The sequence below is a fragment of the Propithecus coquereli genome, unplaced genomic scaffold (assembly GCF_000956105.1).
Source record: "Propithecus coquereli isolate 6110/MARCELLA unplaced genomic scaffold, Pcoq_1.0 Scaffold53, whole genome shotgun sequence".
Classification (NCBI taxonomy): Eukaryota; Metazoa; Chordata; class Mammalia; order Primates; family Indriidae; genus Propithecus; species Propithecus coquereli.
In genome coordinates, this window is record NW_012151174.1 from 968,083 (window position 1) to 985,407 (window position 17,325).

Genomic DNA, 17,325 nt, shown 5'->3' on the forward strand with positions numbered 1-17,325 from the left:
GCCCAGCGATATCCCCGCTCGTGCCTAGAACTATGCTTGGCACATACGGGCTCTCAAAAAATTTGCTGAACAAATGAACTCCAGACTTTGCGATGGCCAACCCTCCCTCCCACCTCTCTGAACTCACACCCTCCCTGCTGTGCCCCAGCCACGCCATTCCCTGCTGTTCCTCAAAGACTCAAACCGCCACCATACCCCACCCTGCAGACACGGATTAGTACCTGCCTCGCAGCGAAGTCTGCAAAGCGTGTAACACAGGGCCTAATGTGCACTGAGGTTTCCAATAATGCTCAAATTTATTGAGTGCCTGCTGTGGCCCTGGCACATGAGTAAAACAGACAAGTTTTGCTGTCATGAAGTGTAACAGTGGGGGAAGATTGAAATAAACACGAAAAAGAAGTTAAAATGTACAGCCTGCCAGGTGGTGATACATGATGTGGGAAAAAAAGCAGGAGAGCGGAGGGGGTGTTGCTATTCAGGTGGGATGGCCAGAGAAGGCCTCACTGGCGAAGTGGCGTTCAGGTAAAGAGGTGAGGGGTGAGCTGTGTGGCTCTCTGGGAGAACAAGCCAGGCAGAGGAAACAACCAGTGCAAAGGCCCTGAGGCCAGAGCGTAAGTGGAGTGACTGCAGAACAGTGAGGAGGGGTGTGGCAGGAGCAGAGTGTGCAAGGGGTGGGGGGACACCAGATCAGGTGACAGGGGAAAGGGACCAGATGTGCAGGGCCTCCTGGGTGTCCTACAGGGCGGACTATAACTTTACCTTGAGTGAGATGGAAGCCACGGGGAGGTTGCTGAGCAGGGGAGGGATGTGACTGGACTCACCTTTTTCTTAGAGCTGTCCTCCTCGACTGCGCTAAAGGCAACCAAGGGAGGGGGAATCAGAGCGGGTAGCTTGCTAGTACCCCGTGGAGGCCAGTATGCAGAGCACCCACTTTCCAGATGAACAAGCTGAGTCTCAGGGAGGCCCAGCTCCTTCCCTAACGTTCGCACCAAAGAACCGGCCACAGAAGTGGAAAGGCTGGCCCTGCGGAGGGACCCGAGTCCCCAGGGCAGAGTCCACGTTCCCTAAGCTTCCGTCCCCCGCGGGCCCGCAGTGGGGGATGGGCCCGCGGCCCTCGCTGGGCGTGGCGGGGGAGGCGGGTCCCTCCCCGCTGCCCACCCTCCGCCCTGGGCTGGCCAGCCGGGGGGACACCGGCGAGGCGGCCGCGGCCCGGAGCCTGCCTGGCGCCTCCTCCCTCCCCAGGGGCTGGGCGGGGCGGCCGGCTGGGGGCGGGACGCTCCCCCGACCCCCCTCCTCCCTCCCCAGCTGGCGGAGGCTGCTCCCCAGGCCTGCCCGGCCTGGTGGCTTCACTTCTGGTTTCATTTCCCCGAGGCCCGGGCCTCTCTTTTTCTCCCCTCCCCCAGCCTTTCAACCCCTGGCTCCTTCTCCGTTTTCTGGTCTCTCTGAGCGCTCTGGCTGCAGGCGCCTCTCCCCAGGCCTCCCTACTATCCCGTTCTATTTTGTTTTCTCAAGTCACTGAACAGAAGTGGAAATTATTTTTCTCATTTGTTTATCTTCCAGAGTCTTCTGATCCCACTCGCAGTAAAAATTGAAAGGTCCACAGAGAAATCTAAAAGACCCGGTAACTTCTCTGACCTCCTCCCTCGCAACTCCCAGTCCAGCTCCACTGGCCTTGCTGCCCCACAAACAGCACCTCAGGGCCTTTGCACTGGCTCTTCCCTCTGTCTGGAACACTGTTCCTCCAGAGTTTTGCAGCCTCTCTTATTTCATCAGGTCTCTGCTCAAATGTCACCTCTTCAGAGACAACTCCCCCCTAAAGCTACATACCCTTTCATTACCCTCCTCCCACTCCGTTGCTTTCTTTTCCTTTGCCCTTATAGCTCTTAAAGTACTATGTAATTTCTGTAAGTTTCTTGTCCATTGCCTCCCATAAGGAATTTTTATCTATAATTTCACTGCCGTATCTTCAGTACCTAGAATAGTGTCTGGCACACAGAAGGGGCTTAAAACATGAATGTTTGTGAATCACTGAATGCATTTGTTTCCATGTCTTTTCTCTCTCCACCCCCATCCTATGATCCATGAGAGGAGAGACGGTATGAGTTTTATCCAATGCTGTAACCCCCATCATCTTACAACAGTGTGTACCATATAGTAGGTGCTCAATAAATACATGTTAATCAAATGACTCCTGTAAGTTCCTCTTCAGTGTATGACCTGGAGAAAGCCACTTGGAGACTCTGAATCTCCTTTTTGCCAGGCCATAAAAATGGGTTGTGTGTTTATTAGGGATCCACAGCTGTGAAAGATAAAAAGTAAAAAATAAATAAATAAAAAGAGAAAAAAAAGAAAGAAAAATAAATTTAAAAGAAAAAAGGGTTGTTGGGGTAATTATGTGAATTTGCCTAGCAGAGGCCTGGTTGTAATTAGCATTTTACCCTATTTTTATTATGAAAAAATTCAAGCACATAGAAATAATGAAGAAAAAAAGTATTCTGAGCACCTGAATACCTTCCTACCTAGATTTAATTAATAGTTGTTAACATTTTGCTAAGTTGCCTTTATCTACATATGTATAGGTGTATATGTATATTTTTTTTTGAGACAGAGTCTCACTCTGTCACCCTGGGTGGAGTGCAGTGGTGTCATCATAGCTCACTGCAACCCCAAACTCCTGGGCTCAAGCAATTCTCCTGCCTCAGCCTCCCAGAGTGGTAGGATTACAGGCCTGAGCCACCTCACCCGGCCATGTATATAGTTTTCTTCTTTTGCTTAACCATTGAAGAGTAAATTTCAGATATCTTGACATTTCTACCCTTAAAAGCTCAGCAGGTGTCTCTTAAGAATAAGGACATTCAGGCCCAGTGCAGTGGCTCACACCTATAATCCTAGCACTTTGGGAGGCCAAGGCGGAAGGATCCCTTGAAGCCAGGAGTTTGAGACCAGCCTGAGAAACATAACAAGACCCCATCTCTACAAGAAATAAAAACCACCAGACATGGTGGCACATGCCTGTAGTCTCAGCTACTGGGGAGGCTGAGGCAGGAGATTGCTTGAGCCCAGGAGTTTGAGACCACGTGGGCAACAAGGTGAAACCTCCTTTTTCAAAAAAAGAAAAAAAGAATAAGGACATTTACCTACAAACTATAATACTATTTCATATCTAAGAGAATAAAAATTCCATATCACCTAATATCCAGTCCATATTCCAATCTGTCCAACTGTCCCAAGAATATCTTTTATAGTTGTTTTCTTTTCCCCAAAATCAGGATCCAGTGAAGGTTTATATACTATTTTGGTTGTAATAAAGAAATTACATTGACAAATAGTGGGGAAAAAAAAAAGAAAAAGAAGAAATTACACAGTACCTCTCTTTTTAAAAAATATATTAGAGATGGGGTCTTGCTATGTTGCCCAGCCTGGTCTTGAACTCCTGGCCTCGGGTGATCCTCCTGCCTTGGCTTCTAAAGGGCTGGGATTGACAGGCATGAACCTGGCCAGTATCTTTTATTCTGAAACATTCCCCTTCCAATCTGTTTTTGTGTTTTCTTGACATTGAATTTCTGGCAGAACAGCCCAGTTGTAGAATGTCCCACATTCTGGATTTGTCTGATTGATTATGTTTGATTTGTTCCTCTCTATTTGTGATAAGCTGGAGATTGGGTCTGGAGGCCTGATGAGAGTCAGTTTATGCGATGTAACAGGGAGACTCCACGGGGTATGTCACACACTTCCTAATGCGTTATAGCAGGTGGCACACAGCATCCGGATGTTCGGATGTCCCACTGGTGATAACGCAGAGTTTCATCTCACGGTTAAGGTTGTGAGCACGACATCATGAAAGGATTTTCTCCTTTGCAGTTAGCAAGTAACCTTTGGGGTGAGGCTTTGGAGCCTGCCAAGATCCTATTTCCCACTAACCTTTCACCCAAGGATCTAAGCATCCATTGATAATTGCTGCCTGAATTAACTACTGTAGTTAACACTTTCTGAGAACTTTGGCCAGGGGCTTTATTCACAACAACAGTTTTTCCCATAGATCTGGAGTTAGCAAATGAGCTACATGACAAAGGTATGTCTCATTGCCAGTTTATCAAATATTAAACTCCTGTCTACCCTCCAGCCTCAACCCATGTGTCTACCCGCTTTGAACTAAGCTACAACAGCCATAATACTAATAAAAGGACACGTGGCACCCCACTCTGAGCACTTTGCACAAATTGTTCTATTTAATCCTCAAAACAATCCTCTGAGCCAGGCGCTATTTCCCTCATTTTAAAGAAGAGGAAACCGAGACCCTAAGGAATTAAAACACTTGCCCCAGGTTACGCATCTACTTAGGGAATGGAGCCCAGAATGCGACTGGTGGGATCCCACTCCCGCCTCACTCCTCCCTTCATCCACAATGGAGTCCAACTGTCCAGCATTTGTTAAGTCTGGCGTAGTGCTCTCACAGACGATCTTATTCTAGATTTCCTAACTCTCAAGAGGTAGGCAAGAAGATCCCCATTTAACACACTACGTGTGGCTCGGAGAGGTCAAGCATTTTTCCAAGGTCACGCATGGAGGGAGTGGTGAGTCAAGATTTGAACCCAGGCCTATCTGGCCTAGAATGTAGACCCTTGTTGGGGCTGGGTGTATAAGCAGCTCAATTTCTGGGTTTGGCAGGTGCATGGGTAGGTGTGAAGGGCCTGTACTTTTAGAAGCAAAAGCCCCTAGCCGCCACCGACCCAGAGACACCCCTCCTTACCCGCTTCCCTAACGCAGCAGCCCGGGCATGCGCCCTGAAGTCAATCTCCCCTTTTTAGAATCTGCCCCCCTGCAGGCTCCGCCCATCATCGCCCAGGGCCAATCCCTGGGGTGGAGGGCGGGGCCTCCACCGGAGTGGGCGGTAGCCAAGGGTAGTCAGGAGTCCGGAGTCGTGCGCCGGAGTCAGAACTGCGTCTAGCGACCCAGGCGCCGGTTGCTGAAGGAGAGTGAGCGAGCGATGCTGCCGCCGCCGCTTCCTGATTGGCTGTGGGTGGCTACCTCTTCGTTCTGATTGGCAGCTAGTGAGCAGGGTATGTAAATGAAGGGGCCTGGGGAGAGAAGGGGTACCGGCGGTCGGGTTCTTTGGCGAGTTCGATCCCTGGGTCCGGCAGGTGCGCGCTGGGGCTGCCCGGGATCGAGACGCGCGGGTCTTTACGTGCCGTCCGCCCCGGCCGGGCCGGGTGAATCACGCCGCAGCCCGAGAAGGGGGCGGAGGCGCCGGCTCCCTGGCTCCGACTGCGTGACTCACCCGCCCCCGCCGCCGCCGCTTCGGGAGGAGCCGCCTCCACTGCCGGAAGCGAGCGGAGGCCAGTAGCACAGAACAGCCCGCCTGGGGTCTCGGCTTGTATGGCCCCGGGCGGCAGGCAGGAGTCGCAGCCGGGACGCGGGGCCGTGTAAAGGGTCCCGGGGTCAGAGGGGCCAGAATCCCGGGGGGAAAGCTAGACTGGGCACCGCCAGGGGGCGCCGGGACCCCGGGGGCGGAGTCGGGGGTGGGGGCTGAATTCCTGCGGTTCCGGACTCCGGGTCTGCGACCGACGGGGGAAGACCCAGTTATACGTAGTGTGGTGGGTCACTCTTAAGGTTTTGCCTTTCCCCTGGACTGGACCCTGAAGTCTTCCTGGCCCAAAAAAGTAGGTTGGGCCAGGAGTCCAAAACTCCAGGCACCCCCCCACCGCCCCGCCACCCCGGGGGGAAGAGTGTGGGTCCTCAAACTTATCTCAGTGACTGACCCGGTGCCCATAAGATTTCCTGGCAAGCCCTGTCCCCTCTGTCTCCCTAATAAGTTCTTTATCAACCAACTTCCTTTCATGTCCACTATCAGCTTCTGCCCCAGGCCATCGTCATCGCCAGTCCCAAAAGTACAGTAGCAGCCCCAAGGGTCTCAGACCCACAGTCTTCTCACTCCTGCCTTCCTCGAAGTAGCCAAGGGGGAAATCTGAAAACCTAAGCAGCTCACAACACCTCTCCCCTCCCTGCTCAAACCCCTTCAGTGACTAACCACCACACTTAAAATCCAAACTCCCCACCTCTGCCTATATGGCCTTCTGTGACCTAGCCTCTGCCTGCCTGCTCCCCAGCCCCCAACTGGTCTCCTACCATGTCACTCCGTGTGCCAACCGCACTGGTCTCTTTGCAGTTCAAGCTCATGCAGCCTCCGGGTCTTCCTTTGCCTTTGTTATTGTTCCCTCTTGTCCAAATGCTTTCCCCTGGTCCCTCCATGGCTGACTTCTTCTCTTGCTTCAGGGCTCAGTTCAAATGTCACCTCCTTACACAAGCCTTTCCTGTCCATCTCCAGGACTTCCTAGTTTCTTCCTATCAATATCTGTACATTTCCCATGTTTGTTTATTTACTGTTTGATACATAGTAGACACTCAATAAACATTCAACTATATGAAACAGCCACTTCAATAGGAAAAAAAAAATAAGGTTAATATTGGCCATTCGAATGGTTCATTGAAGAAATAATAATGTTAATTAATAAGAGTACTTATGAGGCCAGGTGCAGTGGCTCATGCCTGTAATCCCAGAACTTTGGGAGGCCAGGGTAGGAGGATCGCTTGAGGCCAGGAGTTCAAGACCAACCTGGGCAGCATAGTGAGACTTTGTCGCTACAAAAAATTAGCCAGGCGTGGTGGCGCATACTTGTAGTCCCAGCTACTTGAGAGGCTGAGGCAGGAGGATTGCTGGAGCCCAGAAGTTCGTGGTTACAGTGAGCTATGATTAAGCCATTGCACTCCAGCCTGGGTGACAGAGGAAGACCCTGTCTCAAAAAAAAAAAAAATTATTAATAAGAGCGATTACTATGTGCCAGGCACTGTTGAAGGTGCTTTTTATTTTCTCATTTAATCCTTAAAACAACTTATGAGGTAGATACATTATCATTCACATCTTAAAGGTTCCCTAAGAATACCAAGGCACAGAGATGTTAAGTGACTCGCCCAAGATCACACCTACAGTAGTTGATGGAGCCAGGTATGAACCTAACATTTGCTTTCCATAACTCAATAACTCCTCCCTCCCTGCAGACAATGCTGAGCAAGGGTCTGAAGCGAAAACGGGAGGAGGAGGAGGAGGAGAAGGAATCTCTGGCAGTTGACGCCTGGTGGCTGGATTCTGGCCACCCAGCAGTGGCACCGGCAACCCCGGCTGTGGCTTCCAGCTCCCTCTTTGACCTCTCGGTGCTCAAGCTCCACCACAGCCTGCGGCAGAGTGAGCCGGACCTACGGCACCTAGTGCTGGTGGTGAACACACTTCGTCGCATCCAAGCGTCCATGGCACCCACGGCTGCCCTGCCACCTGTGCCCAACCCGCCTGCAGCCCCCAGCATGGCTGACAACCTGCTGGCGAGCTCGGACGCTGCCCTCTCAGCCTCCATGGCCAGCCTCCTGGAGGACCTCAGTCACATCGAGGGTTTGAGCCAGGCCCCCCAACCCCTGGCAGATGAGGGGCCACCAGGCCGCACGACTGGGGGAGCCCCACCCAGCCTGGGTGCCTTGGACCTGCTGGGACCAGCCACTGGCTGTCTGCTGGACGATGGGCTCGAGGGCCTGTTTGAGGACATTGACACCTCCATGTATGACAGTGAACTTTGGGCACCAGCCTCCGAGGGCCTCAAACCGGGCCCTGAGGACGGGCCAGGCAAGGAGGAAGCTCCGGAGCTGGATGAGGCTGAGTTGGACTACCTCATGGACGTGCTAGTGGGCACTCAGGCACTGGAGCGGCCACCAGGGCCCGGCCGCTGACCCTGAGGGCTGAGATGGTTGTCTAGTATCCGAACTGAGCCTGGTGGCTGGACCCACTCTCCTTAGAAAGACACAGCTGGCTTCCCTAGTACAAAGAATGGGTCATGGGCTACTTTGGAGAGACACAATCCAGTCCTGGGCAACTTCACATCCGTCCTCTTGTCTTGGGGCTGGTGGGGGAGTCTGGGATTGGCCCCCAGTGATGGGATGCCAGGTCTGGTGGCTGGAATGTGATTGCCCAGGCCATGTGCTGGACTGAATCTCCTGGGGTCATATCCTGGGCTGTTCCTTCCCTGATATAGGGAAGAGACCCCTATCAGTTTTTTCAAATTAAAACCAGTCCTGGGAAACAAGTCTGCGTGCTTCTTTGTGTGAATGTGAACGTGAGATGACATGTAACATTTACTGACCCTGGACTGTGTACCAGGCACAGTTCTAAGAACTTGCATGTGTTAATTCATTTAATCCTGTAACAACCCCATAAGATTATCCCCATTTTACAGTTAAGAAAACTGAGGCTCCAAGAGGTCATCACTTAAGGTGGGTTTTAAATCATGAACTAGCCTGAGAGGCAGACCAACTAGGTCTGGCTGCAAGCGAGGCCTCTACACAAACTCCGCAAAACATACCCAGCCGGGTTTCCGTGTGCCTGTGTGTACATAAAGGGTAGGAGGAGGAAGCCCCAGGCCACTGTTTAGAAATGAAGGCTACTCCTTCCTGGAGTCTGTGTATACCGAGGGGAGAGGGGAAGGGAGCTTTCGGAATGGTCCAGAAATAAAAACAAAAAGCTGGAGGCTGGACAGAGCCTCTCCAAGGAGCCCTCGCAGTCAGATCTCCAGGAAAATGGTGCAGGAAAGGAAGACACCAGCCAGCTTTTAAAAATAAAATCGACTCCCGGTCTCAAATCTCTCACTGGGCAGAGGATAGGGCAGCCTGGAGGCTGTCTCCGAAATAAAGCCACTAGGCTTGGTGGCTGGACTGAAAAAGAGGACGCTCAGGGGCAGGCAGTTGTGCTTTCCTTCTAGAAGAAACTCAGGCCCAGGCGAGCCGGGGCCACCTGCCTGACTGCCCCTGTGTCAGGGCCGGCCACAGCGCCGGGTGTCTGCGGCCGCCCCCGCGGTCCAGCCGCATTCCTGGCCCGGCTGGGAGGGGCCGCACACTCAGCGGCCTGGCACGGGACCCGGGCCGCGTCCTTCCTGGCGGCCGTGGGGGCAGGGCGGAGCCGGGGGGTTGGGGCGGGGAAGTGTCGCCGCGAAAGCTTAGGGTCGGGGCGGCGAGGAGCAGAGAGCTGGAAGGTGACCTGAGGAGCCAGTTGGGCCTTGAGTGGGGGAAGCGCCGCAAGGGGACACCCTAGTCGTGCGCCCCAGTACCTCCCACCGGCCGGAAGCTGCAGGGAGGCAGAGGCAGGGGTGGGGCTGGGGGAGGCGGGGAGCCTCGGGCCGGCCCCTGGGTCCTGGAAGGGGCGGGCAGAGCGGAGCTTCCTGGAGGAGCAGAGGAAGTTGTGCCCGTTTCTGGAAGGGAGGTGAAAATGGCGTGCAGGGAGCTGGCGCCCGGGCTGAGGGTCTTCCGGGCGCCTGACTCCAACCCCCGGTGACGCCAACCGCGGTGCAACTGGGACTCAGATTCAGTTTTGCCCCCGACCAGACGCTGGGAGCCTGGGCTGAGCTCAGCAACGCCCCCTGGTGACCAGTCTGGGGTTCTGTGATAGCCCTGCCTTAAGTTCCCTGGAGATCGGTCCCGTGGTCAAGGGGTCCCCCAGTGTGGGATCATTAATACTCTCTGTTTACAACATCCTAAGGGCTTGTTTCTGATGTTTCTGAGTGCCAAACTGGGGAGTGACCTGTGATACCTACCGATGCGGACAGCCTGCCCATCCGTCAATGACCCTCCCATTTTCCCCTGTGTCTCCTTGGCCAAGTGATGCGCCCTCTCCCCAGAGCCTCTAGATACAGTTGCACAGGTTGCGCACTACACATGGCTACATATTTAAGGGGCCGCCACGCGTATCCCAGATACCATAAATGTACATATTTGTTACCAACAGTTTCCTGGCAGATGTGGGTCAAATGCCTTGAGGAAGGGGCATGTCTTTTGCACAAAAGCACCATGGGCTAGATCAGCTCTAGTCCCTTCCCCCTGGTGCCCTTGGGTTTATGAAAGGCTCGTGCCCAAGGATCTGCCCCTCTCTCCCCGTGTCCGACCCCCGGATTGCTGCGCCTGTTCCCTGGCGCTGGTGTGCTGCTCCACCCTCAGGCTGAACCCCAGGACACCACACCACCTCGGCCAGCAGATTGCAGGGCCCACACCATTCCTAGCTGAGCCGCCAGCCCCGGCGCTGCCACTGCCTTTCACAGAACCTCTGTGTATTCCGGCCATGACGCCCCCAGGCCAGCTCCCGTCCACGGGCGTTCCCAGGAACACCCCCCCCACCACCACGCACACACTTTTCTCCCCCCACACCTGGGAGAGCTGTGACCAGATGTGCTTGGCCTCCTTTTCCTCCCTCCCTTCTTTCCTTCCCTCCTTCGGCAAAGATTCATGACTGTGTGCCTGTCCCTACGTAAAAGGTAAATCTGACCACATCTGTCCCCTGGGCCCTCAGGATATACCCCAGTCCTCTGGGATCTGAATCCTGCACCTTCCAAGGCTCATCTTCCACCCCTATCCCATTCATCCATTCACTGAACATTTACTGAGCACCGACAGTATGCAGTCCAAGTGCGTTGCGGAAATCTAACGCAGACGTGCTACCGAAGCAATACGCTTCAGAGAAGAGGTTGTGACTGAAAGCCAGACCTCCTGGGTTTGGACCCCAGCTTTGTCACTCTGTGGCTGTGTGACTCTAGGCAAGGTACTTAACTTCTCTGAGCCTCAGGGTCCTCATCTGTAAACTGGAATAGTAATACTATCCACCTCAAAGGGCTGTTGTTCTGGGGAAAGGGAACAGCATGTGCAAAGGCTAAGAGGTGAGGGATCCTACAACATGTTCTAAGCTGCTGGGTTTGGCTGGAATGAGGAGGAAAGTGGTAAGGTAAGTGATGCGACTGGAGGGGCCAGCCGGGGCCAGGGCACATGAGCCCAGGGGTGGAGACCCAGGGAGGGATGGAGCAGCCATTGGGATGGGAAGAGGGGAGGGGACACTCAAGAGGCCCGGTGGACAGGCTGAGGCTGATGATCCTCAATTGAGGAAGGGTCTAGGATGAGTCTCAGGGCTCTAATAAGAGGACAGTAGGGCCACCCCTGGGATGGCAACTGGGGAGAGAAGCAGGTCTGGGGTTGGGCTTGAGGCTGAGGCCTGGGAGGGGTACAGTGGGTGCAAGGGGCTGGGGGGTGGGTGGGCATTGAGGCTGCTGGGCCCCTGGGACTCGAGCTCAGAAGACAGGACCAGGAAGCAGGGGCGGGCGTGAAGGGTGGGGGGGCAAGGGAGACACCAGTTGCCCTAGGCTGGACTGGGTGGGACCCAGCAGCAGGGCTGGGCAGGGCAGGGCAGGGCAGGCCGAGGCTCCTGCTTGGCTCTGACTGGGTCTGGAGAGGGTGGTCCCTGCGGAGAAGCTTCCACCTCCTTCCCCAGCCCCGCAGGATGTCCTGTGTTTACTGAGGTGGCCTTGGCTGGAACCAGGACTGTGGTGCCACCCGCTAAACTCAACTTCCCATGGCCACATCCCCTTGGGTGAGGGAAAGCGAGAGAGAGAGAGAGAGAGAGAGAGACAGAAAGAGAGAGAATGAGACAGAAAGAAACCTAGAGAGACACAGAGAGAGACAGAGGCAATACATGAGGACAGAGAGAAATAGAGGAACCGAGACATACGGGGACACAAAGACAGACAGAGACACACAGAGAGACATCACTCACAGCCAGCTAGGAAAGGGAGCTTCCTTAACCTGGGACAGGGCGTCTGCAGAAAACACGTGGCTAATGTTACTATCACACCTAATAGCAAACGATTGAACGCTCTCCCCCGAGACTGGGAACAAGCAGGGATCTCTGCTCTCTGAGACGAGGGGGAAGGCAGGGCAGTGTGTGTCCATGTCCCTTTTCTGTTTCATCCCCAGGAGAGAGAGATGGATTGTCCTCCTCCCGTCCATTCTGGCCTGTAGCTCAGCCATGTCCCAACCTCGAGTACTTAAAAGCTCAGCTCTACGTTGTCCCTCCCATAGCTACCCAGGGCCCACAGGACAAAGTCCTGCATGGACTAATCCACTGCCCATGGCTTTGCATTAACTCCTACATATCCTTCAGGTGCCGGCTCAAATGCCACCTCCTCCAGGAGGCGCTCCCTGACCTCTCTTCTTAGGTTGGGGCGACATCTTTCCTGGGCGCCCCCATCCAGGCCCTGACGGCTGTGTCTGTGATCACCGCCTAACAGCCCTCATCGTTCTGGGCTTGTTGCCTGTTGGACTGCGATCTCTGTGAAAGCAGCCCTGGGCCATCTCAGTCACACAGTGTCCCCAGCACCATCCAGCACGGGGCTGGGCACGAGACCAGGTGTTCGCTGAGCGTTTGCTGATGTTGAATAAAGGACTGCTCCCTTTCTCGCCGCTGGTCCTCTGCCCTGTTTGTCCCTCTGCCCAGAACCCTCTGCCCTGCCCTTTTCCTTGGCTCCCTTCTCCTCAGCCTTCTGGTTTGACTTCAAATGTCACCTCCTGTAGGAATCCTTTCCTGAGTCTGCCCCCCAGGGTGGAGTTAGGTCTGTTGGTGTCCCCAGTGCCTGACAGGGGACCTGCCACCGAACAAGGGCTTGCGAATGTTTGTTGAATGAATAAATGAACAAATGAATGTTGGAGTGAATCAACGCATGAGAGAGAGAGAGAGACTGCACTGAGGTGAGGGTCTCTTCAGGCCCGGCAGGAGCCCCGGCCACACCATGCCTTCCACCCCACGGGGAGGAGGGTTCCGGCCACACCCCACCCTCAGCTGCTGCCAGGCCTGGAAGGCATTCCCCAGAGCTCAGCACATTCCTGCCTTCCCTGGTGGCTGAGAGTGGGCAGGGGGCATTTCAGAGAGAAGGGGGGAGGTCCCCAGCATTCTGGGATCCTACCGTCCTGGCCCAGTCCCCTATGCTCTCAGAAGTAGTCCCCGAGCCCTCAGTGGGGGGCTGGGGAGGGGTCTGCAGAGGGGCCGCCCGAGCTGGTGCGAGGGGTGAGGGTGCCGGCCGAGGTGGGGGCCCAGTGTCTGCTCCTGGCTGGACAATGGGGCGGAAGCTGCTGACGTGCGCTTTGGGGGTAATCCCCCAGCTCGTCCGGGCCCGGGCCTGGGGCCTGCGCTCAGACAACGGCCAGCGTCCGAGGCAGCAGCCGGGTGGGTGCGAGGGGCATGTGGGGGTACTTGTGCTCCCTGTGCCGCCCCCCGGGGTCTGGTGAGTCAGGGAGGGCAGGCTGGGGGCCGGGACAGGGGCCAAGGGATAGGGGTGAGGCCTGGCGGCCTTGGTTTGGGAGTTGGGCAGGTCTGGGTTCAAATCTGAGCTGCTGCCGATTACCTGCTGTGGGGAACCTTGGAGAGTCATCTGTGCTCTCTGAGCCTCCTTGTCTGTGAAATGGGGGGGACAGAAGAACGTAGAGGGGTCTTTGTGGTCCAGCAGAATGGGGATCGGACCCCAGCTACACCGGCTCTTGTCCGTGTAGCCATAAATCGGGCCACCTTACGCCCGTGGTTCAGAAGCAGATCTTCGTGCCCAGCGTAGTGTTTCGTCTGTGACGGGTGTCTCCCCAAGTGGCAACTCCATTAAACAGAGAAATGGGGCTCCCCTATGTCCAGTTTCACTCAGAAGGGGCCAAAAGCCCCTGCCAAGACTAGCCAGCCACCTAATTTGTGTGAATGACAAAAATACAAACCATTTATGAGTAGCACTCACTCTGGGCTAGGCATCGTTTTGTGGTTTTAGCCTCTTTTAAGCCATTTAATCTTCACAACAACCCCATGAGGTGGGCACTCTTACCATCCCCATGTTAGAGGTAAACTGAGGCCCTGAGAGACGCTGTGACTTGCTGGAAGTCACACAGCCAGGAAGTAGCTGAGCTGGGATTTGAACCTACACTGACAGGGAGAAGGAGTGGAAGGAATTTATCTTAGAGGCCCCAGGAAGCATGGGGGCCAGGCCTGGGTCCAGGAGCCAGGAAATGGTGGGGTGGGTGGGGTGCTAGGACTCTACGCGGGGGTGGTAACGTGCGAGTCCCCGAAGCAGGGCTCACGGTGGAAGTCTCAGCCCAAAGGACAGGAGGCTGTGGCTGTCTCGTGGTCCCCACCCCCTTGTGGATGGATGCAGCTGGAAGAGAGGGGATGTTTGTTTCCCCACCACCCACCCTCTGGTGACGTCACGCCTCAGCAGCCAATGGCTGGGGTCTCCCTCTCCTCCCCCTCCCCATTCCTTTTCCCCCCCAGCTTAGTGCTGGGGCTGAGCAGACGGACCGGGAGCTCCGGAGGTGTCTGGAGGCCCAGTGGTAAGAGATCAGCCAGCTGGTCCCCTCCCTGGCCAGGCTGAGAAACTGTGGGACTGAGATCCAGGGTCCTGGGAGGCGCTGTGGGGTGCCTGGGGGGCTCAGGAGGCAGTGTGGTGAAGGCGTTAAAGGCATAGACTTTAGAGCCAGACCCTGGGTTCAAATCCCAACGTCCTCCTCCTTTCTGGCTGTGCAGCCTCGGGCAAGATACTTCACCCTTTGTGTCTCTGCTTTCCCATCTCTAAAATGGGCTGGTGTCAGGAGGCCCCCTTACAGGGCTGGCATGAAAGCAAATGAGCTGCTGCTATCAAAGAGCTAGGGCAGGATGCCTGGGGTGAGGAAGACTTTCTGGTCCCTGGAACAGGGTGCTTGGGAGGTGGCGTTGATGCCGTCGGTGGGAGGCTGGTGCCTGAGCTGGATTTTGTCCCTCAGCCAAAGTTCCCCTTCAATAGAGGGGGGCGAGTGGGGACCACTGAGGAGCAAAGGCTGGATGTGGGATACTGCGAGATGCACAGCCCCCTCTCTCCATACGCTCCCTGTTGCTGTCAGAGACTAGATTATAGTAATTGAGCACTTTCTATATCCTGGGAATATTCTAAGCACCTTCTGCTGTCTTACAAATCTTCAAAGCCACTCTGTTGGCTCCATTTTGCAGATGAGGAAACTGAGGCCCCAGAGATGAAGGATTTTGCCCAAGTACTCACACCTGGGAAGTGCTGGAACAGGGACTAACTGAGGCAGGCAGAGGCCACCACCTTAACACCTCCCCCTGCCCCCACTAGATGGCCTCAGATAATGTTCAGGAGCCTGCACCAGTCCACCCCACACGCCCATTGCTGGGGGCACCAGATCACTGGCGGTTGGGGAAAACTAAGGCTCTGTGTGGGCAGAATTCCCAAGTGAGGTTGGCATAGCAAGTAGGGGAAAGGGCCAGAAGGGCAAAGCCCTCAGCTGATTCTTCAGCAGGCCCCAGCTCAGCGGAAGGGCCCACCCAGGGCCCAAAGGACAACCCCTCTCTCCCAGCCATTCTGAAGGGTATGAGTGGCATCTTAAATGGATATCTAAGTTGCACGCACCCCAGGAGGTGTTAACGAAGATTGAATGAGCCACGGCGGGGAAGGATCTTAGCACATAGTAAAGTGCTCAGGAAACAAGGATTCTGGGAATTCTGGAAGCCCAGGCTTGGACCAGGGCAGTGCCACAGTGACCGTCCAAGAAATGGGCTCTTGGTGTCTGGAGGGTTCTGCCTGGCCTTGATTCACCAGGGAGGCCCCATTAGATCTTCCCCTAACACAAGTCAGGGACCCCCCCCTAGGAACCTCCCCACCCCTCCTCCCCCTGCCTAATGGGATGGGCAGAGCTGGGAACACAGAGTGCCTGGAGTGGGGTGGGTTTCCTTCCGAAGCTGCCCCCACCTTACCCCAGGAGCTGGGTACGCAGCTCAGGAAGGGCACAGTTGGGCTAAATATAATCTGGGCTGGGCTCCCGTCCCAGGCACGCATGAGGAAGGAGGGCACTCTCTCCCTCTTGCTCCCGCCCCGCCTGAAGTTCCTGTGCCAGGCTCTGGGTGTGACCCTCACTGCTTGGGCCTGGCCCAGAGATCCTGTGGCCCAGGAGACCCTCCCTGAATCTCCACCGTCGCCCCCAAGGTCCAGGCTTCGCCCACCCCCAGCTCAGGATGCTGTTTGTGTCATTGTCCTGGATAAGGGACTGAGTTAGCTTGCACACGTGGGTTTAAGTCCCGACTCTGTCACTGTGATATCCTGTCTCTTAACTCTCATTTACTCATCAGGAAAATGGGGTCCCAGGAGACCAAGTTTGTAAAGCGCCTGCCTGGCCTGGCGCCAGGGAGGTCCCTCTAAAAATGTGTTTCTGGCACCCTCAGTCCCTCCTCAGCTCCTGCCCCAGCGCTCAGAGCCACCAATGCAAGTTAAGGTGCAGAATAAGGCTTAAGGGCACGGGCCCTGGCGCTGTCCCTTCCTGGTTGTGTGACCCCGGGCAGATTTCTTCCCCTCTGTGAGCCTCAGTTTCCACCCCTGTAATAGCCACCAGGTCCAGGGTGAGTTTGAGGGCCAGCACAGGGCCCAGTTCCGAGGCAATGCCCCAGACACGGGAGACAGCTGGGGAGAGGCCTGCTCCCTGCTTGGAGGGGCGGGGGGCTCAGAGGGGAGGCTGGGGAAGGACACACAGACCGGGACCCCTAGGAGATCCAGAGAGGAGCTCTCTGATACTGTGGGGGACCGCCAGTGGAGTGGGTGCTATGGGAGTGTTGAGGGGTCCCCATGTCCTCTGTCCCGGCCAGTGGTGGGCTGTGAAGGGCCATTGTGTGGCCGGGCTAGGTGGGCAGGGGCGGAATGTGACCGGGCACAGCAGACGGGCCATTGTGTGAGGGAATGTGCCGCGTGAGGCCTGACCTTTCCGTGTGCAGTAGGGGTTGGCGGGTTGGCATGCCAGGTGGGGGCCGTGAGGACAAGCCCGGAGTCAGAGGTCGGGGGAGAAAATATCCATCTCCATTTCTCCGGAAGGGCCTGGCGGGGGGCTGCCTGCGAATCCCAGCTCTGCTCCTCCTGCCGGTGTCGTGCGTGACCTCGGAGCTAGTTCCCTGGGTCTCTCAGAGGATGGGGTTCCCGAGGTGAGGTAGAAGGTGAAGGTCTTAGCACAGGGACTGGCGAATAGGAACCAGTCCCTACCCATCAGTTATTCTTATTGTCCATACGAGGGGCTGGAGCTTTCCGGCAAGTTCAAGTCCCGGCTTAGCCATTTGTCACCTGGGCTAGTGACATCCCTTCCCCTAGCCTCAAGTGTCTTCTCTGTGATGGGCTCGATAACAGTACTGACCCTACAAGGCTGTTCTGAGGTTCCTGTGCAATGACCCCTGTGGGGCATTTGACACAAGGTCAAGACCATAGGATGTTCTTAGTAATAATAATAATAGCAAGTACTTATACAGCAGCTACCGCGGCCTGACACTTTATACTTGGTAACTCACTTTATCCTCAGGCCGGGCGTGGTGGCTCACATCCTAGCACTCTGGGAGGCCGAGGTGGGAGGATCGCTTGAGGTCAGGAGTTCGAGACCAGCCTGAGCAAGAGCGAGACCCCGTCTCTACTATAAATA

At 55.4% G+C, this 17,325-nt stretch overlaps 1 protein-coding gene across 1 annotated transcript; it reads left to right on the forward strand.

Annotated features, from left to right (window-relative positions):
* Positions 1 to 4,953: 4,953 nt before the first annotated feature.
* On the forward strand, positions 4,954 to 8,098 carry SERTAD1 (SERTA domain containing 1). Its single transcript, XM_012657126.1, has 2 exons — positions 4,954 to 5,060; positions 7,057 to 8,098. The coding sequence occupies exon 2, from the start codon at positions 7,060 to 7,062 to the stop codon at positions 7,771 to 7,773; it is 714 nt and encodes a 237-aa protein (XP_012512580.1). The 5' UTR covers positions 4,954 to 5,060; positions 7,057 to 7,059; the 3' UTR covers positions 7,774 to 8,098.
* Positions 8,099 to 17,325: the final 9,227 nt, after the last annotated feature.

Coding starts and splice junctions, on each gene's coding strand:
- SERTAD1 (XM_012657126.1), top strand. CDS start 7,060: ATGCTGAGCAAGGGTCTGAAGCGAAAACGGGAGGAGGAGGAGGAGGAG.